Source organism: Cetorhinus maximus, chromosome 25, assembly GCF_964194155.1.
Source record: "Cetorhinus maximus chromosome 25, sCetMax3.hap1.1, whole genome shotgun sequence".
Classification (NCBI taxonomy): domain Eukaryota; kingdom Metazoa; phylum Chordata; class Chondrichthyes; order Lamniformes; family Cetorhinidae; genus Cetorhinus; species Cetorhinus maximus.
Window position 1 is genome coordinate 13067414 of NC_135903.1, and position 23160 is coordinate 13090573.

Here is a 23160-nt window from a genome sequence, read left to right on the forward strand (position 1 = left end):
CGTGCTGTGTGGCACTACCACTGTGCTAAATGGGATAGATTTCGAACAGATCTAGCAACTCAAGACTGGGCATCCATGAGGCGCTGTGGGCCATCAGCAGCAGCAGAATTGTACTCGAACACAATCTGTAACCTCATGGCCTGGAATATCCCCAACTCTACCATTACCATCAAGCCAGGGGATCAACCCTGGTTCAATGAAAAGTGAGGGAGCAGCACTAGACATAGATAATAATGAGGTGTAAACCTAGTAAAGCTATAATATGGGACTACTTGCATGACAAACAGCAGAAGCAGCAAGTGATAGACAGAGCTAGCCAACGGATTAGATCTAACCTCTGCAGTCCTGCCAGATCCAGTCGTGAATGGTGATGGACAATTAAACAACTGGAGGAGGAGGCTCCACAAATATCTCCATCCTCAATGATGTGGGAGCCCAGCACAGCAGTGCAAAAGATAAGGTTGAAGCATCTGCGACAATCTTCAGCCAGAAGTGCTGAGTGGATGATCCATCTTATCCTCCTCATGAGGTCCCCAGCATCACAGATGCCAGTCTTCAGCCAATTCAATTCACTCCATGTGATATTAAGAAACAGCTGAAGGCACTGGATACTGCAAAGGTTATGGGCCCTGACAATATTCTGGCAATAGTACTGAAGACTTGTGCTCCAGAACTTGCTGCGCCTCTAGCCAAGCTGTTCCAGTACAGCTACAACACTGGCATCTACCCAGCAATGTGGAAAATTGCCCAGGTATGTCCTGTACACAAAAAGCAGGACAAATCCAACCCGGCCAATTACTGCCACATTATTCTATCCTCTATCATCAGTAAAGTGATCATCATTCAAGCAGCACTTACTCAGCAATAACCTGTTCACTGACGCCCAATTCAGCATCATTCACCACTCCTCAGATACTGAAGCAGTGCATGTCCAAATGCAGCAAGATTCAGGCTTGGGCTGTCAAGTGGCAAGTAACATTCGCGCCACACAAGTGCCGTACAATGATTATCTCCAATAAAAGATAATCTAATCATTTCCCCTTGACATTCAATGGCATTACCATCCCGGAATCCCCCTCCATCAGCATTCTGGGAGTTACCGTTAACCAGAAACTGAACTGGACTAGCCATATAAATACTGTGGCTACAAGAGCAGGTCAGAGGCTAGAAATCGTGCGATGAGTAACTCACCTCCTGACTCTCCAAAGCCTGCCCACCATCTACAAGGCACATGTCAGGAGTGTGATGGAATGCTCTCTACTTGCCTGGATGTGTGCAGCTCCCACAACACTCAAGAAGCTTGACACCATCCAGGACAAAGCAGCCCGCTTGACTGGCACTCCATCCACCAACTTAAACATCCACTCCCTCCATGTGCAATAGCAGCAGTGTGAACCATCTACAAGACGCATTGCAGGAACTCATCAAGGCTCCTTCGACAGCACCTTCCAAACCCACGACTGCTACCATCTAGAAGGACAAGAGCAGCAGATAGATGGGAACACCACCACCTGGTAGTTCCCCTCCAAGCCACTGACCGTCCTGATTTGGAAATATATCACCACACATTCGCTGTTGCTGGGTCAAAATCCTGGAACATCCTCCCTAACAGCACTGTGGGTGCTACATGGGCTGCAGCGGTTCAAGATGGCAGCTCATTACCACCTTCTCAAGGGCAATCAGGGATGGGCAATAAATGCTGGCTTGGGCAATGATGCCCACTGCTCATGGAAGAACATAAAAAAACCCACCCATTACCGTCAGTCAGAGAGAAGGAGCCCTGATCAAGGGGGCATAACCTTAAAATTCGAGGCAGACCGTTCGTGGGTGATGTCAAGAAGCACTTCTTCACACAAAGGGGAGTGGAACCTGGAACTCTCTACCCCAAAAAGCCCTTGAGGGTGGGGGTGAATTGAAAATTTTTAGACTGAGAGTGATTGAATTTTGTTTGGCATAAGTATTTAGGGTTACGGGTCCAGAGTGGGTAGATGGAGTTAAGATACAGATTAGCCATGACCTAATTGAATGGGGGAATAGGCTCAAAAGCTGAATGGTCTTCTCCTTTTCGTATGCTACAATCAACAACAATATTATTTTCCTCACATTTTTTTCCCCATTCTCCTTCTCTTTCTCTGAAGGATCTCACTCCATTCCCTCCAGCTATTACTCTTCAGAACTACAGAAGCCAAATGACCAGCATGAACCTCGAGAGTGTCAATATCTAGCAGGAACCCCATTGGACAGTGGTCAACAGCAGGAGCCCCAGCTGATTTCTCCATTTATTGAACTCAGAGGCAGTTAAATGTGGATCCTGCATGTGACCAACAACAACTTTTATTTATATAGCGCCTTTATTAAAACATCCAAAGTTGATTCACAGGAGCTTTATAAAGGAAAATTAGCCACTGAGCCACATAAGGTTATATTAGGAAAGTTGGCCAAAAGCTTTGAAAGTACCTGGATGAGCACTTGGCATGTCATAAAATTCAAGTCAATGGGCCAAGTGCTGGAAAATGGGATTAGGTGGGTAGGTCAGGTGTTTCTCACATGTCGGTGCAGACTCAATGGGCTGAAGGGCCTCTTCTGCACCGTGTGATTCTGTGATTCTGTGAAACATCGGTTTGAAGACGTGTCTAAAGAAGGAAAGTGAGTTCGTGAGGTGGAGAGATTTAGGGAGGGAATTCCAGAGTTTAGGGCCCAGGCAAAGAGATTGCTGCCAACTGTGGAGCAATTAAAATCAGGATGCTCGCGTGACCAGAATTAGATTAAAGCAGAGTTCTCGGAGGGCTCTGGGGCTGGAGGGTATTACAGAGATAGGAAGGGGTGAGGCCATGGAGGGATTTGAAAACAAGGATGAGAAGTTTAAAATCAAGGTGTCAATTGGTCAGCAAACCCAGGGGTGATGAGGGAATGGGACTTAGGATCAGTTGACAGATCCTGACCTGCGGATCACGAGACTAATTAACTGAAATAGATTCGAAGAGTTGAGGGTAGACTTGAAGACAGGTCCTTACGATGACATTAATCTTTTGAGAATCTGTTCAGGAAACATTATTCATGGTTGTTATCTTTATTGAGGAAGTGCCAGTTTAGTGGCTGAGGTTCATAAATTGCTCTGTCAAGCAAGTCACCTTTGGCATTCAAGTGTTGCAGGTCCACTTCTGGGACGCAGCTCTCAACTTTCATTGCACTGTGCAGGTAAGCCAGCATTTTTCGAACTCCTGAACCCACCTTCATCAGATGAGCTGCCGCATTTCAAGAAGACCCGTCACCCCTTTTTCCAGGGCATTTAGAGATGGCCAATCAATGCTGGCCTTGCCAATGATGCCCACGTTATGAGAACAAATGACAAAAGATGTGTATTCAAAGTTTGTCACGGTCACTGAAGGTCACTGACCGGGAGTCTGACATGAATTTCTTTGCCAAGAACTCGGTTCTTCAGCATTGAACTTCATGGTGGTAAAGCAGTCCACAGCCAGGCGAGTGACTCCTGTTTGATTTGGAAATTGTAGAGTCATTTTATACCCTCCAAAACAAAGATAAATCAATGTAAAACTCCCTCTTTGTGTTTGTGGTAAATCTCTAACAAGTTCTCAGTGCTGTGAGATTACCAGAAATCCTCTGTCACGCAGACATGGGAAGCTTGGACTGTCCCTAATGTCCAATTGACCTCAGTTATTTTTCTAATCATGCTCCTCAGCCATGTATTGGCTTCAGAAATTACATCGTTTTTTTTTTTCATCAGCTGACAGGGAAGTCCCTGAATAGCCCACCTCCCTTACCAGCTCTGTCTCATTTTATTAACCTACAGCTAGTCAGAGAATGACGATATTCAGATGTTCAGTCGTGTGGTGAAATAGCTTCACCAGCAACCAGACAGCCCCAGTCTCTGAGAGAACAGCAAAAGCAGAGTTTCAAAGCCTGAGAGAATCGCATAAAGTCAGAGATTTTAATAAGTGAGAGGGACCAGCCAGAGAGAGAAAATCAACCTTCTTAAGATTCCAAGAGGTTGGAGGATTTGACAAGTTCACATTTAAGGAACAGTACTACTTCCTCTGTGTGAAACAGGTGCCTAAAGAAAATTCACTGACGTTCTGCAGCTTTTACTGAAACAATCATGACTGGATCCAGAGGTAAGTACACATTATAGTGTACCTCTGAATGTTAACAGGCATCTGGCTTTTTGGAACAAAAACAGAATTACCTGGAAAAACTCAGCAGGTCTGGCAGCATCGGTACGATGCTGCCAGACCTGCTGAGTTTTTCCAGGTAATTCTGTTTTTTGTTTTGGATTTCCAGCATCTGCAGTAGCTTTTAGCTTTTTGTTTTTATCTGGCTTTTTGGTGTGGGAAAGCCTAATTGGAAAATGATTAAATATCCTCAGGCGCAGAGTGTAGACAGCAGCAGTACAAGCAAACTATTAGGGGTGGTTTAGATGTGATTTTGTAATTATTACATGATCAGCATTTTTGGGAAGGTGTGATTACAGCGTTACATGTTTACATTGAAAATCACCATTGTAAACGTAGACATAGGAATTTATAACGAGAAAATATTGACAGCAAATCTGTACAGAGATATGATTTTTTAACATCATATATATTTTGTAGATATATTAAATAAAGTAGAGGCAAAATGTATCACTTCAAAATGGGAATTGAATGAGAATGTGTTCAAATCCCACAATGGCAGCTGGCAGAATTTAAATTCAGTTAATAAAATCTGGAATATAAAGCTAGCCTCAGTAATAGTGACCATGAAACTGTCATCAATTGTTGGAAAAACCCATTTGGCTCACTAATGTCCTTTAGGGAAGGAAACCTGCCATCCTTACCCATTCTGGCCTGCATGTGACTCCAGACCCACAGCAATGTGGTTAACTCTTAACTGCCCCTCTGAAATGGACTAGCAAGCCACTCAGTTCAAGGGCAGTTAGGGACGGGCAACAAATGCTGGCTTTTCCAGCAACACCCACGTTCCATGAAAGAAAATATTTTTAAAAATTCCTACCATGGTCCGAATTCCCTACTCAGTTGAATATTAAATCTGTTTTTGATGTTTGGTGTTTAACATCACTGGAGATCAGTAAATAATGGCAAACTTCCCTCCTTTATAAGAGGGATGTGGGCGTCGCTGGCTAGGCCAGCATTTATTGCCCATCCCTGATTGCCCTCGAGAAGGTGGTGGTGAGCTGCCTTCTTGAACCGCTGCAGTCCATGTGGTGTAGGTACACCCACAGTGCTGTTAGGAAGGGAGTTTCAGGATTTTGACCCAGTGACAGTGAAGGAACGACGATATATTTCCAAGTCAGGTTGGTGAGTGACTTGGAGGGGAAGGTCCAGGTGACGGAGTTCCCATCTATCTGCTGCCCTTGTCCTTCTAGGTGGTAGTGGTCACGGGTTTGGAAGGTGCTGTTGAAGGAGCCTTGGTGAATTCCTGCAGTGCATCTTGTAGATGGTACACACTGCTGCTACTGTGCGTCGGTGGTGGAGGGAGTGAATGTTTGTGGACGTGGTGCCAATCAAGCGGGCTGCTTTGTCCTGGACAGTGTCAAGCTTCTTGAGTTTTGTGGGAGCTGCACTCATCCGGGCAAGTGGGGAGTATTCCATCACACTCCTGACTTGTGCCTTGTAGATGGTGAACAGGCTTTGCGGGGTCAGGAGGTGAGTTACTCACTGCAGAAGCCTCAGGGCCAGGTTTCTGTGGATTTGGGAAGACTCTACATTCCTTAAAATCTGGATGCAGAAGCCCCACCTCCATTTCTGACAGATCCCATTTTTGCCGGCAGGTGGAAGAGGGCAGGATATGGTTCACACAAGTGAGAACCCAAATTCAGCAGGGGCATTTTTGGATTAAACTGAGTTCCAACAGACTCCATTTTCACAGTTTCAAGGGCCCTAACCTGCAGTGTGGGAGTCACAAATTGATGGAGTGGATGCAAATGTTTGTGAAGGGCAGATTAGGTGTGTTTAAGTGTCCCTAATATGAAATTTAAAAAAAAATCCCCGGCTCTTTAAATTTTGAATAAACAGGCTTAAGCTATCAATGAGACTTGAAAAAAAATACAATCTTCTGGACTGCTATGATAACAGACCATCTGGTGTAGGTTAGAAAAAAACATGACCACCTGTTCCACAGTTTCAATAGAAATCGTAATTGACATTTCCCAAGGGCTGTCATTATGCCATTATAAATGCTTGGCTGAGTTCCAAGAGCTACAATTATCTCAGCAAGGGGTTCTGCGTTCACAGTTTGATTAACAGTTTAAAGGGGGTATTAAAGGATTATCTATCTTTGATGTGGGTACTGAACAGAAGATTGATTGTTTTTATAACAGCTTAACCATGTGAGGACATTTAAAAGTTTTAAATCTATTTCATGAATGGAATTTTTTTCATCTTTAAGTCTATATGAGTGAGAACTGTAATAGATTGTTAGAAGTATGTATTTTTTAATCTCCACCTGGCTCCTGTGGTCTTCCCATTGTGCATCCTGGGTAAGTGGCCCTGGAGGTGGCGGTGGTGGGGGGATAAGGGGGTATAGGGTGGTGCGGGATGGGGGTGGCAAGAGCAAGAGGGTCTAACATCTTCTAAAACAATTGGAACAAAGTCCCAGAGAACTGAGGCGGTCTATTAACCAGCCTGCCTGGGCACCCGCCAGTCCCTGTGGCTGCCTACAATCTGCATTTGAGTCAGCAGGCCCAACTGTATCCCACCCCAACCCCCTCCCCAACCAGGGTGAAAATTAGGTCCAACAGGACCCTTTAAACCAAGGAAGCTCTGCCTAGTGGGAAAGCTTCCCAACTCAAGCTACCCACCTCGGTACGAAAATTCGGTCCTCAATCTCTGACCTGCTTTTGTAGCCACAGGATTTATATGGTGATTCCAGGTCAGCTTCTGGTCAATGGTAACCCCCGGGATGTTGATAGTGGGGGATTCAGTGCTGGCAATGCCATTGAACATCAAGGGGTGATGGTTGGATCCTCTCTTGTTGGAGATGGCCATTGTCTGGCACTTGTGTGGCGTGAATGTTACTTACCACTTGTCAGCCCAAGCCTGAATATTGTCCAGGTCTTGCTGCATTTGGACATGGGCTGCTTCAGTATCTGAGGAGTCACGAATGGTGCTGAACATTGCGCAATCATCAGCGAACATCCCCACTTCTGACCTTATGATGGAAGGAAGGTCATTGATGAAGCAGCTGAAGATGGTTGGGCTGTGGACACTACCCTGAGGAACTCCTGCAGTGATGTCCTGGGATTGACCTTCTTCCTTTATGTTAAGGCATTAAACTTTACTTGCTGTTCAATGAAAACTTAAGTTCATGCAGAGGTCAATTCAAGGATATTCTGGCTCCAGCTTTATATATTCCTGGAGAGCTCTTCTATCTCTTTGCATTTTATCTTCAAAGTGTGACGGGAATAGTTGAATGCGTCACTTGAAACATCTTAGAGGAGTGGGGTGGACAGAGACTGATCACTAGATATTCCATTGAGTCTCCTATAGATCACTCCTATAAGTCACTACATTTTCCAGTGAGTCTCCTATAGATCATTCCTATAGATAACTAGATATTCCAGTAAGTCTCCTATAGACCACTCCTGTAGATCACTAGATATCCCAGTGAGTCTCTTATAGATCACTCCTATAGATCACTAGCTATTCCAGCGAGTCTGCTATAGATCACTAGATTTTCCCATGAGTCTCCTATAGGTCACTCCCATAGATCACTAGATGTTCCAGTGAATCTCGTGTAGATCACTCAGATAGATCACTAGATATCCCAGTGAATCTCCTATAGATCACTAGATGTTCCAGCGAGTTTCCTATAGATCACTCTTAGAGATCATCAGGTATTCCAGTGAGTGACTTATAGATTACGCCTATAGATCCCCAGATATTCTAGCAACTCTTCTATAGATCACTGCTATGGATCACTAGATATTCTAGTGACTTTCCTCTAGCACTCCTATAGATCACTGGATCTTCCAGGGGGTCTCTTATAGATCACTCCTATTCCAGTGAGCCTCTATAGATATCTCCTATAGTTCACTAGATATTCCAGTATGTCTCTTATAGATCACTAGATATTCTAGTGAGTCTCCTTTAGATCACCCTTGGAGATCCCCAGATATTCCATTGAGCCTGCTATCAATGACTCCTACAGATCACTAGATATTCCAATGAGTCTGCTGTAGATCACTCCTATAGATCACCAGATATTCCAGTGAGTTTCCTATAGACCATTCCTATAGATCACTAGATATTCCAGTGAGTTTCCTATAGACCATTCCTATAGGTCACTAGATATTCCAGTGAGTCTTCCATCGATCACTCCATGTAGTTGGATGTGCACAGTTATCAGGAATGCTAAACTATGTCACTCCCAGGGGTAGATTAAAGCTAGTGTGAATGAATCAACTTCTCATTAAACACGCAGTCGCATTGCCATTTCTAGCAATGCTTGACAGGTAGCAAAATCACACAAATGCCCACGTACATCGTAATAAGACTTTGATTATTTATGCTTCCTCAGCATTGAGAATTTCATCGAAAGCAGCATTCAGTTAAAACAGGAGTTCACAGATCCACAACATTTCACAGCTCAGTGATCAAGTCTGGATGAGTTTCTTCAACAGACCTTTTCTTGAGCACTTGGAGATTCCTGTATGACACCAAGGCTCCTTCCCACCTTCCAAACCCATATCGACTACCATCTAGAAGGACAAAGGCAGCAGATAGATGGGAACACCACCACCTGGAAGTTCCCCTCCAAGTCACTCAGCATCCTGGCTTGGAAATATATCGCCGTTCCTTCTCTGTCACTGGGTCAAAATCCTGGAACTCCCTTCCTAACAGCACTGTGGGTGTACCTACACCACATGGAACCACAGCGGTTCGAGAAGGCAGCTCACCACCACCTTCTCCAGGGCAAGTAGGGATGGGCAATAAAATTGCTGGCCCAGCCAGCGAAGCCCACATCCCATGAATGAATAAAAAAATAGAACTCCCAGCCCGAGAGCTATTGTTCACTATATTCTAATGCTGAGTGCCTGTGAACAGGGAACTACTGTCTCACAGTTTCTGTGTTTTTCATTGGTGCAGTTTCCAGGCCCCATTTCCCTCGTACTTCACCCAATGTACAGACAAAGCTTGTAATGATGATGTTTGAGTTTGTGGTTAGACAGTTTGCATGCCTGTATAGCAGTAGGCGAACAGAATGTATCACTAATGCCTGTGGTTATACTCACATCTTACCTGATCTTCACTGGTAAATGACATGTGGCTGGTGAAAAGTGAGAGCCTGGCCTATTAGTCAAAGCTCATGTCGTTTATCTGATTAAATTCTTATAAATCTTCAACCGGGAGAGTCCCAGAAACACATGACAACTGTGAATAATAACAAGACTCGTTTACTTCTAGTCCAGCAACAGTTTCAAACCATCAGCCTCAACCCACACACCCAGCATCAGTCCCCAGAACAATGCCAGCCTTCAGGCCCCCAGCCCCAACCTCTATTCCTAGAATAACACCATCCCCCAGCCCCAATCACTTAAACATTGTCGCACTCCAATCCCCCATCCCCAATCTCCACCCCCATCCCCAGCCCCAATCCCCCACCCCAATCTCCACCCCCAATCCCCCAGCCCCAACCTCCACCCCCATCCCCAATCCCCACCCCCATAACCAGCCCCAATCCCCTGAACAACCCCCAGCCCCCAAGCCCTAGATCAGTCTCAGTTCTGCAACCTCAGCCCCAGACTTCCATCCGCATCCACTGTCCCAAGTGCAGCTCAACCTCAAATCTGAACAATTTCGGAGTGATGTTGCTTGCTGTTAATTTTTAACTGTTCCTAGGTAACCACCCTCTTCTCCCCTGTGTCAGCTCCTAATGTCTCTCTTCCATTTTGAAGTTCAATAGAACTGTCCTCCCCAGGTCCACGGTCCAATTGTAGCCATCGCGACATCTGCGACAGCTTCACTTTCCATTCTTGTAAAATTACCTCTGAGTCCCCAACAATTCATCTTTGACTGTCTTCCCCTCCGTGTCTACATTCAGCTACAGCATCCAAAGTTATGGGGTTAGGTTCCACAGAATTTTGATGACTCCCAGCTCTGCCCCTTCATCACCTCCTTTGTCTCCTGAGTTGTCAGACTGCTTATCTGAAATAAAAACAGAAAATGTTGGAAATACTCAGCAGGACATGCGGTGTCCGTGGAGAGAGAAACAGAGTTAATGTTTCAGGTCGATGACCCTTCATCCAGAACAAGTTAAGGATGTAACAGGTTTTCAGCAAATGGAAAGGCAGGTAGGGGGGAGGGAAGAGCAAGAGGGAAGGTTAGTGATAGCTGGAACGCAGAAGGGGACAAAAGGCAAGGTGAAAGGAGATGGTAGCGGGTCAAATACAGACACAAAGATGCGTCAAGATGAGGGCTAAATAGGAAAATCGGAACCATTTTCAAAAGCTGAAAAAAAAAGCAGGGCAGTGGTTGTGATGTGAAATTGTTGAGTCGGAAGGTTATAAGGTGCCTAATGGAAAGGTGAGGCACTTGTTCCTCGAGTTTATGTTGAGCTTCAATGGAAAGGTGCAGGAACCAGAGGTCAGTATGGTCAGAGTGGGAGTATGGCAGCGAATTAAAATGATGGACAGCCAGAAGCTTGGGGTGATGTTTACAGACTGAATGGAGGTGTCCCACAAAGTGATGATCCAATCTGCATTTGGCCTCTCTAATGTGGAGAGACTGTATTGTGAAGAATGAATATTAAATTGAAAGAAGAGCAAGTACATCTCTCTTTCATCTGGAAGGAACGTTCGGAGCCTTGCACAGTGGGAAGGGCGGATTCAGTAGGACTTGTCCAACATCCACTCCTGGATGTGCTATACTTTGCTCCAGTTAAATATTGGAGTAACTGAAGCCAAGTCTTTATTTGTGGAAACAAAATTTATTCCCTCGCCTCTGGCTCCATCCCTCTCCCTGGTCACTGCCTGAGACAGAACCAGATCATGTGTAACCTTTGTATCCTCTTTGCTTCTGAGCTGAGTTTCCAAACCCATATCCACTTCATCACCAAGACCCTCTACTCCACACTGCTGTAACATTGCTTGCCCCCCAACCCCTGCCTCAGCTCATCTGCTGCTGAAACCCTCATCCATGCCTTTGTTACCTCAAGACTTGGCTCTCAGTGGTCTGCTGGCCAGGCTCCATCTCCCACTCGCTATAAACCTGGCTCATCTAAAACTCTACTGCTCCTTTCCTAACACACACCAAGTCCCACTCATCCATCAATCCCTATGGTCATTCACCTACATTTAGCTCCTGTCAGACAACCCCCAGATTTTAAAATTCTCCATCCTTGTTTTCAAATCCCTCCACGGCCTCACCTCTGCCCTATCTCTGTAACTTCCTACAGCCCTATAACCCTCTCTGCTCCTTCAATCCTGGCTTCTCGTGCATCTCTCATCCCTTTTTCCTCTATCCCTATTCTCTGTGTCTCATTCTCTTTTTCACTTTTTTTTCCTCTCATGTCTATTTCATTCTCTTTGTCTCTCATTTTATTTCCTTCATTTCGGACTTTCTCTCAACTCTTATATTATTCTCAATTTCTTACTCAATCTTTATCCCTGTCTGCGATTGACTCTCTCATTCTCTTTTTATCCCATTGTCTTGTGTCTCCATATCAGTTTAACTCTCTCCCTCACCCTCTGCCTCTCTCACGCTCTTATTCTCTATTTTTCTCTCTCAACCTCTCTATCATTTTCTGTTTAAACCTCAGTGTTGATTTTCATTCTCTCTCTGGTTCACTCTCTGACTCATTCTCATTCTGTTTCTATTTCTCATTTTTCGTTTCTCTTATTCTTGCTTGCTCTCTTTTTCTCTTCTCTCCTGTTTAACTCTTTCATTCCCTTATTCTCATCCTTTATGTCTTTCTCTATGACTGTCTCTCTCTCTCATATCCTCTCACTCCTCTCTCTCATCGTTTCATTGCTATCTCTTTCATTCCCTCTCTCTTGGTCTTTCTCTCTCTCTCTCTCTATCATTTTCTGCCCCCTTTTCTGCCACATTTTTCTTTTAAGCTGAAAGCTTTCTCAGTGAACAGGGGGAAGTAGAAGAGATTTATCCAATCCGACTCAGACACAAGTCACAGTCCATTGACAGTCTTCCCTCACATACAACAATCTCCACACCATCACCCTTTCAGCAGAGCCTCAGATTCTGTCTGGAAACCTTGGATAAATCAGGAATTTGCCTGAATTTACCACAAATCCCAAATAAAGTCCAAGGGCATTCCGTGGGTAAGGATTCAGAATGAACAAACTGAGAAATGCTGCAGATCCAAGATTAAAATGTTCAGAAGGATTGAGTGAGGAACGTTCCCCTCACAGAAACCTCCAGATCTAATCTTTGCCCTGACATCTCATGGAAAATGTTGGATATGTTGCTGTTTGACCCCAGTTGCCAATCACACAAAGCAGTTATTCTGCTACAGCATCTCTGTCCTCTGGTGTTACCCCTCCCAGAGAATATCACAATAACTTGGCCCAGTAAACAGGAGTTTGCTTCTGGTAAAACAGTTAAATGAACCTTAATAACAAGACCATGACTTGTTTAAGACTTTCTCAGTATGACTGACAGAAAATGCAACTTTGGCTTGCTCTCAATTCATAGAATGATTAAACAAACAGCACTGAAGTAGGTCATTTGGGCCATTGTGTTTGTGCTGACTCCTTGAAAGAGTATCCGATTAATCCCACTCTCCTCTTTCCTGACAAATTTTTCCTTTCAAATATTTCCCCATTTCTCTTTTGAAAGTTCCTGTTGAATCTTCTTTCAGACAGTGCATTTCAGGTCACAGCAGCCAACTACCTGAAGCAATGGACAGAATTGTAGGAGCTCTATGGAGACCTGCTGAGGGGTGGGAGGGCTGGAAAAATGATGTCTTTCTACCTCCACAGGATGCTCCCAGAAGTGGGGATGGCAGCAGTATGGCCACCTGCTGTCCAGAGGCGGTTGGCCAATTTTTCTAATGAACTGGCCAAATAACGGCCATTTTACAATGACGCCAGGACCTTACTGGCATTGGCACGGGCTCCCAATGATGCCAGGACCTTACTGGCATTGGCACGGGCTCCCAATGATGCCAGGACCTTACTGGCATTGGCACGGGCTCCCAATGATGCCAGGACCTTACTGGCCATTGGCACAGGCTCCCAATGATGCCAGGACCTTACTGGCATTGGCACAGGCTTCAATGATGCCAGGACCTTACTGGCATTGGCACAGGCTCCCAATGACACCAGGATCTTACTGGCCATTGGCATGGGCTCCCAATGACGCCAGGATCTTACTGTCCATTGGCACAGGCTCCCAATGATGCCAGGATCTTACTGGCATTGGCACGGGCTCCTGCCGTGTGGAGAGACCGTCAGACAAACTGTGGCGGCCGCTCAGCGGGTTCCCAGGAGTCTCCTTTCCAGCTGCTCCAGGGCCCACCAAGGCTCTTCTCCACACCCCCCCCTGCCCCCCCCCAACCCTCCCCCTCCCACCCCAACCCCCACCCCCAGCAGCAATGGCCACCCTCTGAGGCTCTGGCACTGCCGCTGCAGGGTTCACCAGCTCTTGTCTGCCTGGACATGGCATATGAAAGACAAAGGTCTTACCCGCCCTCCCTGCAGCCTCGGCAGTGGCCACCTCTATGGGTGATATTGTCAAGGCCGCTGAGCTGATTGGAGAGGCGGATTGCCATTCAGATGCTGACGCCACCATGGCCGGCCCGGGATCAGGACCCATTCCCGCTCCTGGCTGTGGGATTTCCTGATCGGAGGTCAAATTCAGCCCAGTGCTCCCTCATGTCACCGCTGGCTCTTTTGCCAATCACCTTAAACCTGTGTCCTTAGGTTATTGACCTCCCTGCCACTGGAAACAGTTTTTCACATCTACTCCATGTATAAATTCTCTTGTATAAAACCAGCACCTAAGAAAAAGTGGATGGTCTGGATCACGATCACGCTGCTGTTTGTGGGATCTTGCTGTGTGCAAACTTCCTGTCGTGTGACTTGTGCTTCAAAAAGTATGTGATTGGCTGTGGGGCACTTTAGCACAAGCTGTAGCTGTGAAAGGCACCGTATAAAGGCCAGTCTTTCTTTAAAAAGCATTTGTCAAAACAGTTATTTGTGAAGAGGAAACAATGATGCTACTGCTGTTGCTGGTCTTGTCCCAGAAGGCATTGTAAGAAAATAGCGCACGTGCACAATGAAGTTAGTAAAAGACAAAACTATCAGATCAAAATTTACGGAGAGAAGCTAGGATTTAGCCTGACTCCACTGACAGACATTGCCCCCTCTCAGTAAGCAGACTCTTGTATATTGAAGATGCTGTCAGGTCAGTTCCAGTATCATTAATTGACATACTTTAGGACTTTGTTCTGCAGCCCTGCACACACACACCGCTAATGTATGCGTTGATCTATTGCCAATCAGATAAGCAGCCAAAGAGGATGCAACAGGAAGCACCCTGAGTCTAACCCCGATCTCTGCACAGACACCTGCACGTCTCAAGTTTTGGATTCACTTGTGGACCAGTCAAGGGAACATTTTAACTTTTTGCACCAGGGTTCAGTGTGGGTCAGTGAGGCTGTCCCAGGGCAGCTTTGTGGACAGATTACCCTGCCTTCACTCCATCCACCTGCTTTGGTTCCTGTCATCCTCTATACCTTTGCCCAACAGGAATCTATCAATCTCAGTTCTAAAATTTTCAAGATGCCAGCCTCAGCAGCTTTATGGGGGAGACAGAATTCCAGATTTCCGCTCCCCTTCTGTGTGAGGAAGTCCTTGCTGATGTCACCCCTGAACGGCCTGGCTCGGGTTTGAAGGTTCTGCCCCCTTGCTCTGGTTTCCCCTCCTCCAGAAATAGTTTATCTCCATGAACCCTATCAAATCCTTTAATCATCCTAAACATACCGATTACATCAACCCTTAATTTTCTATTTTCAAGGGAATACCAGCCGAGTTAAAGCAGTCAGATCCTGCCAAGTAGGAAGGATACTCTTGTTAGGTCGAAAGTGAACTCCATGTGAAATAATTTGGTCCTTTTTTAAGTCTGGACAACTGGACAGAGCTGATTGAGATGGAAATTGTTGAGATAAAGCCTTCAGGAATATGTCCCAACATGATTGGGGATCCTATTTGCAGCATGAGTTCAAACACTGAATAACCACTAAAAGAATGCTGCACAGTACAAGGAGCAGCTGTGGAAAGAAGAACAATGTGTATTTATATGTATTTCAAACAAATTTTAAAGTCCTTGATCTTTTCTTGTTGTTCCAAATATTAAAGAGAAGAGGGGCTGCACTGCCCTCCAGTGAAATCCGAGACCTCAGGGTTGGAACAATTTGATCAGTTAAACCAACAAGACCGGACTGTTTGTTAACCAATCTCTCTCTCTCTCTCTCTGTACAGGTTCAGTTCTTCAAACATTCCTCAGTCTGGTCATAATGTCTCAGGTAAGTGACAAATTTCTTTCAATGTATAAATAGTGACAGAGGTGAGACAGTGACTGATCCGGTAGTGTTTGATGGGGATAGTGTACAGGGAGTTTTACTCGGTATCTAACCCCGTGCTGTACCTGTCCTGGGAATGTTTGATGGGGATAGTGTAGAGGGAGCTTTACTCTGTATCTAACCCCGTGCTGTACCTGTCCTGGGAGTGTTTGATGCGGACAGTGTAGAGGGAGCTTTACTCTGTATCTAACCCCTGTGCTGTACCTGCTCTGGGAGTGTTTGATGGGGACAGTGTAGAGGGAGCTTTACTCTGTATCTAACCCCGTGCTGTACCTGTCCTGGGAGTGTTTGATGGGGATAGTGTAGAGGGAGCTTTACTCTGTCTCTAACCCCGTGCTGTACCTGTCCTGTGAGTGTTTGATGCGGACAGTGTAGAGGGAGCTTTACTCTGTATCTAACCCTGTGCTGTACCTGCCCTGGGAGTGTTTGATGCGAACAGTGTAGAGGGAGCTTTACTCTGTATCTAACCCCTGTGCTGTACCTGCTCTGGGAGTGTTTGATGGGGACAGTGTAGAGGGAACTTTACTCTGTATCTAACTCCGTATTGTACCTATCCTGGGAGTGTTTGATGGGGACAGAGTAGAGGGAGCTTTACTCTGTATCTAGCCCTTGTGCTGTACCTGCCCTGGGAGTGTTTGATGGGGACAGTGTAGAGGGAGCTTTGCTCTGTATCTAACCCCATGCTGTACCTGTCCTGGGAGTGTTTGATGGGGACAGTGTAGAGGGAGCTTTACTCTGTATCTAACCCCGTGCTGTATCTGTCCTGGGAGTGTTTGATGGGGACAGTGTAGAGGGAGCTTTACTCTGTATCTAACCCCGTGCTGTACCTGTCCTGGGAGTGTTTGATGGGGACAGTGTAGAGGGAGCTTTACTCTGTATCTAACCCCGTGCTGTACCTGTCCTGGGAGTGTTTGATGGGGACAGTGTAGAGGGAGCTTTACTCTGTATCTAACCCCGTGCTGTACCTATCCTGGGAGTGTTTGATGGGGACAGTGTAGAGGGAGCTTTACTCTGTATCTAACCCCGTGCTGTACCTGTCCTGGGAGTGTTTGATGGGGACAGTGTAGAGGGAGCTTTACTCTGTATCTAACCCCGTGCTGTACCTATCCTGGGAGTGTTTGATGGGGACAGTGTAGAGGGAGCTTTACTCTGTATCTAACCCCGTGCTGTACCTGTCCTGGGAGTGTTTGATGGGGACAGTGTGGAGGGAGCTTTACTCTGTATCTAACCCCGTGCTGTACCTATCCTGGGAGTGTTTGATGGGGACAGTGTAGAGGGAGCTTTACTCTGTATCTAACCCTGTGCTGTACCTGTCCTGGGAGTGTTTGATGGGGACAGTGCACTGGTAAAATTTTGGGTTTTTGGAATCAGTTACTGATTGTGGTACGTGTTTTAAATTGTACTGTGAGGCAGGATGTGGTGAGATTGTGGAACAAGAGAGACCTTCACACATCCCAACGCAGACTGCAGCACAGACAGTGGGGAGCAGTGGGGGAGGGAGGAATGAGCAAAGGGTTGCAGAGAGAAAGTTCCCTCCGCCTGTCACTTTCTCTGTGTATTCCTGCGGAAGGTTGGTTATCCGTGATGGTCATGCTATTTTGAACAGATCTTGTCCTCTCTTCCAGCTCAGCGTCTGCACCAAGGAGCCAATGTTGGCATCCACAGTCACCCTGGGCAATGCTGACGATTATGATTACACATCCGATGATCCGGACGATGTGGATTATGGTCAGTTTGTTCTGCAGTGTCAGAAAGCTGATGTCAGGTCTTTCCGTCAATCTTTCCTCCCTGCCATTTATGCAGTAATCACTGTGCTTGGACTCCTGGGCAATGGGCTGGTTGTCATCACGTACATTTACTTCAAACGGTTGAGGACAATGACTGATGTTTACCTCCTGAATTTGGCCCTGGCTGACCTCCTGTTCCTTTTCACCTTGCCCTTTTGGGCGGTCAGTGTGGTTAAACAGTGGATCTTTGGTCAGGTGATGTGTAAGACTGTCTATGTGCTGTATCGTGTCAGCTTCTTCAGTGGTATGCTGCTCCTCATGTGTATCAGCATTGACAGATACTTCTCCATTGTACGCGCTGCTTCAGCTCATCGGCACCGTTCCAAGGCTGTGTACTACAGTAAGATTGTGTCGGTGTGTGTCTGGCTTTTTTCCCTGCTTCTATCCTTGCCTGAATTGCTCTACAGTGACCAAAAGCAAAGTGACAATGGTATGCTATGCAAAATGAACCTGGACAACAGCACAATCGTCTTCACCGCTGGCACCCAGTTAGCAGTGGGGTTCTTAATCCCTCTTGTAGTGATGCTCTTCTGCTATTGTGTAATTATTAAGACCTTACTGTTGGCCAGGAACTTTGAAAAGAACAAAGCAATCAAGGTGATCATTGCCGTGGTCCTTGTTTTCCTCATGTTCCAATTACCCTACAACAGTGTCATGCTGATAGACACCATTAATGATGTTAATGCCACTGTGGCAGACTGCAACTTCAGCAAGCAAATGAATATCGCCATTGATATCACCAAGAGCCTGGCCTATGTGAGATGTTGCCTTAACCCTTTCCTCTACGCTTTCATCGGAGTGAAGTTCCGCCATGACCTGCTCAAGCTGATGAAGGAGTTGGGTTGTATGAGCAGTGAGAAGCTGATAAGGTACGTCAATGTCAAGGCCACTTTGACCAGCAAGAGGGGCTCCATCGCCACTGATACAGACAGCACAACCACTTTCTCACCATGAAAGCACACTGTCTGAACCCTCGTCACAAACTGAAATTATTTTCTGAAAGTCTTGTTGCTTGGACAGTAACGCAGAACGAGACAAGCACCTTCCAAAAAGGGAGAGATTTTCATGAAATGTTTATACATCAGCAAGGTTCATTCTGGAAACTTCCCTGGTTTAGCTTTCTCTGTAACCGAGATATTAATCTCATCCATGTCACGCCCAGAATCGCTGCTAACACTGACCAGCCACTCAATTCTGTTTCCAAATGTTCCTGAGCGGATGGGACAATTCTTCAATTTCCTGATTCATTAACTTCAAATTTAATCTTCCTCCCACTCTGCCCTGCTCATCATGCTTCACAATCTGGTGCAGTAATGTACAGGTAACCAATCTCCCTAATCCCTGTGACTCTCACTGCCCCGACAGGCTATTCTGCTGTCCACACACTGGGGCATAAACCTAGTCCCCTCACCAAAGTCAAAGTGAGAAAATCTTCCATCAGAGATCTCCCGACACAGCTTGGTGAAATAAAGTTTTGTGTCTCCCTTGTTGCAGACAGTTGTCGTCTTTTGTGATAATTATAAAACATATTGGTTGAATAGTTTAGCTTCAGTGATATTTGCATATTCAGATCCATCATTCACCAGAGCTCCAGTGAAACATGGATTGTGATGGCTCTACCATGTCGAGCCACAAGAGATAATCCACAACAATGTTGAGAGGCTTGGGGAGCAGACTGAGAGATTACTGCCAGGTGTCAATATCTGTTATGAACAGGTTCACTGCACAACCTCAATGACAGGACTGAGGGAGTCAGTGTGTGTGGAACTGTGTTAGTGTTTTATGGGAAGCTTATCACATAGAGTTCACAGCTCAGGATATTGAGGAGTGAGAGCAACTCTGGTAGTCCTGTCAAAGTCTGTTTGAAAGAGGAGTTTCCCACAAGTTTTGAGTCACAACACAATGTTACCTGGCAGCAGGGCATCTCCTCGTGGGTCTAGACTCTCCCCCTCAAGCTCTCAGTCCCTCTGGTTTCTTAGCGACAGCATTTCACATAAGGTTCTGGGTCAGTTTATTCCATTGCCTCCTCTGTGAAGGAATAGGTGTGTGTACTTCAGAACGCCCCACCACAGACACCCAACTGCCCAACGTCAAATCACCAACCCTAAAACTCTAGCTCCAACCCTGACTCCTGTCCCCAGCCCCCACATCCAATGCTCAGCTCCAACCCTCCACTGATTTACAATAAGGTCTAAGATGAAAATCTCCAGGCAGGCCGGAGGACAAAGGCATTCCCAGGGAAATCCATTGCCAGGACACAACAGAAATGCGTGCAGCTTTAGAATCTATGCATTTCTAGAATGTTCCACTTTAAAATTCATCTCTTTGTTTTCAAATCTTTCTGTGGTCTCATCCCTCCCTACTTTTGTAACCTCCCCCAGTGCCATATCCCTCCCGGATCTCTGTCCTTCTCTAATTCTGACTTCTGGAACATCCCAGATTTTAATCACTCCACCACTGGTGGCCGTGGCTTCAGCTGCCTGGGCCCTAAGCTCTGGAATTCCCTCTCTGAACCTCTCCATTTTTCTCTACCTCACATTCCTCTTTTAAGATGCTCCTTAAAACCTACCTCTTTGACAAAACTTTTGGTCATCTGTCCAGATATCTCCTTATGTGGCTCAGTGTTAAATATTGTTTTGTTAAGCTCCTATGAAAATGACTTTTGAAGATTTATTGTACTTTTCCCAATTATATAAATGCAAGTTCTTTAAATTTTGTAATTTGTAGAAATTGAAGCTATTATTGACTGTCAGTGATAAAGATGCTTACAATTGGATCATTTTCCGTGAATGTATTGTTTTTTATTGTTGTGTGATGTGTTGTTTAAAGACATTTCTTCTGGATTTTTCAATATAGTTAAGCAAATCTATTGTTAATCTTAATTTAGTTTCTGTATCATGTTATTTTGATTGTATTGAGGAAACATTTGAAGATAACAAATATTTTTTATCTAAGTCTTTATTGTAAAAGAATTGTTTCCCCTAGAATAAAGGTTTGTGTTAATGTGTTCTGGTTTATATCCTGACATTGTGTTTAATTTTTGTTTCTGTTCATTCCTGGGGTGTAAATATCATTAACACAGCCAGATATTTATTACCCAACCCTATAACTCAGAATCTCGCTTGAGCACTGCAGAGGCAGTTACAAGTCAACCACTTGGGCTGTGGGGCTGGAGTCACAAAGTCAGACTGGGCAAAGAAAGCAGAACCCCTTATATAAAGGACATCAGTGAACTGGTTGGCTTTTTTACAACAACCCAATTATTTCATGGTCCCTTTTACCTAGAACAGATTTTTAAAACTGAATTCAAATTGCCCAACTTCCACCCTGTGTTTTGAACTCAGATTCTCTGGGTTATTAATCCAGTAATAGAACCCCTTCACCAGTGTACCCCACCAAATACATTTCAATATTGTATTCAAATTGACTCTGACTTACATACACTGTCACACTGCTTCTCACACACAAATACATTCACACACAGACTCAAACACTGTTACATTCACACACACTGACACACACACCCTCTCACATTCACTCACAACTTTCACACTCACTCACTCCCTCACACTCACTCACACCCTCACACTCACTCACACCCCCACACTCAATCACTCACACCCTCACACTTACTCACTCCCTCACACTCAATCACTCACACTCTCACACTCACTCACACCCTCACACTCACTCACACCCTCACACTCACTCACACCCTCACACTCACTCACACCCCCACACTCAATCACTCACACCCTCACACTCACTCACACCCTCACACTCACTCACACCCTCACACTCAATCACTCACACCCTCACACTTACTCACTCCCTCACACTCAATCACTCACACTCTCACACTCACTCACACCCTCACACTCACTCACACCCTCACACTCACCCACACCCTCACACTCACTCACACCCTCACACTCAATCACTCACACCCTCACACTCACTCACACTGAGGTTTTCCATCAAACTGCCTGGACAGTGATCAGAAAGAGCAACTCTGGTTGATTTTCTCCCTTTCTAGCCATGAGACAATGAACCCTGACTGGCGCTGGGATTTGGTATAGCTCTGGTCTGTTTGACTCTGAGGTACCACACACAACACTCCCTCCCTCTGTCCGGCAACACTCACTCCCTCCGTCCGGCAACACTCACTCACTCCATCCAGCAACACTCCCTCCCTCTGTCCGGCAACACTCACTCCCTCCGTCTGGCAACACTCACTCCCTCCGTCCGGCAACACTCCCTCCCTCTGTCCGGCAACGCTCACTCCCTCCATCCGGCAACACTCACTCCCTCCGTCCGGCAACACTCACTCCCTCCGTCCGGCAACACTCACTCCCTCCGTCCGGCAAAACTCACTTCCTCCATCTGGCAACACTCACTCCCTCCATCCGGCAACACTCCCTCCCTCCATCCAGCAACACTCACTCCCTCCATCCGGCAACACTCACTCCCTCCATCCGGCAACACTCACTCCCTCCATCCGGCAACACTCACTCCCTCCATCTGGCAACACTCACTCCCTCCATCCGGCAACACTCACTCCCTCCATCCGGCAACACTCACTCCCTCCATCTGGCAACACTCACTCCCTCCATCCGGCAACACTCACTCCCTCCATCCGGCAACACTCACTCCCTCCATCCGGCAACACTCACTCCCTCCATCTGGCAACACTCCCTCCATCCGGCAACACTCACTCCCTCCATCTGGCAACACTCACTCCCTCCATCCAGCAACACTCACTCCCTCCATCTGGCAACACTCATTCCCTCCATCCGGCAACACTCACTCCCTCCATCTGGCAACACTCACTCCCTCCATCCGGCAACACTCACTCACCCCATCCAGCAATACTCGCTTCCTCCGTCCTTCCTACACACTCTCCCTCATTTTTCCACCTACCTCTCCCTCATTTTTACAACACCGGTCCCCTACATCTTTCGAATACTCACCCCATTCATCCAGCAACAGTATAGCTGCAGGCCTGGGAATCATGAACTGTCATCCGCAAGCAAAAATAAGGAAGATTCACCTCTCACTTTTGTCACAACATAATTCACAGGCGTACATTCACAGGCGTACCTTCACAGGCGTACCTTCACAGGCGTACATTCACAGGCGTACATTCCAACACACACTGTATATTAGAGAACAATATGTTTTTCTAGTTTTTACATTAAGTGCACTGTGAGAACTGGCTGTACATGTCCCCAGAGAAACAGTGCACTGTGAGAACTGGCTGTACATGTCCCCAGAGAAACAGTGCACTGTGAGAACTGGCTGTACATGTCCCCAGAGAAACAGTGCACTGTGAGAACTGGCTGTACATGTCCCAGAGAAACAGTGCACTGTGAGAACTGGCTGTACATGTCCCAGAGAAACAGTGCACTGTGAGAACTGTCCCAAGGAAACAAGGGTGAAATTTGATTTTGGCAGTAAGACAAAGGGGGATGACAGTGAATCAATTCCTGTTCCTCAAACAGCCTGAATTTCCTGTGACTTCAAAGCAAAGCAGGAGTGTGTGAAATGGTTGATTCACCAGCTGCATTGGTGCCACCAGCAAACATCAATTTCACCCCCGATAGACTGATTGGGTCGTTCATAACCGAGAAACGCTGCAACTTGCTACATCGGTGAATGAATACTTAACATCCCTCCAGTCAAAGGCATGAGGCCAATGGGCCTGCAATAACAGACATTGAGCATTCGCCCAATGAGACTGCAGCTGGTATACAGAGAAGCCAGTGCAAAATCAGACACCCTAATCAAACCCCACCAAACTAATTCCAACAAAACC

The 23160-nt window shown here is 46.0% G+C and overlaps 1 protein-coding gene across 1 annotated transcript; it reads left to right on the forward strand.

The window, feature by feature from the left end:
• Nucleotides 1-3831: 3831 nt before the first annotated feature.
• On the forward strand, nucleotides 3832-20362 carry ccr7 (chemokine (C-C motif) receptor 7). Its single transcript, XM_078529510.1, has 3 exons — nucleotides 3832-4133; nucleotides 15458-15501; nucleotides 17184-20362. Exons 1-3 carry the CDS (start codon nucleotides 4118-4120, stop codon nucleotides 18297-18299), a joined length of 1176 nt encoding a protein of 391 aa, XP_078385636.1. The 5' UTR covers nucleotides 3832-4117; the 3' UTR covers nucleotides 18300-20362.
• The last annotated feature ends 2798 nt before the right edge of the window (nucleotides 20363-23160 follow it).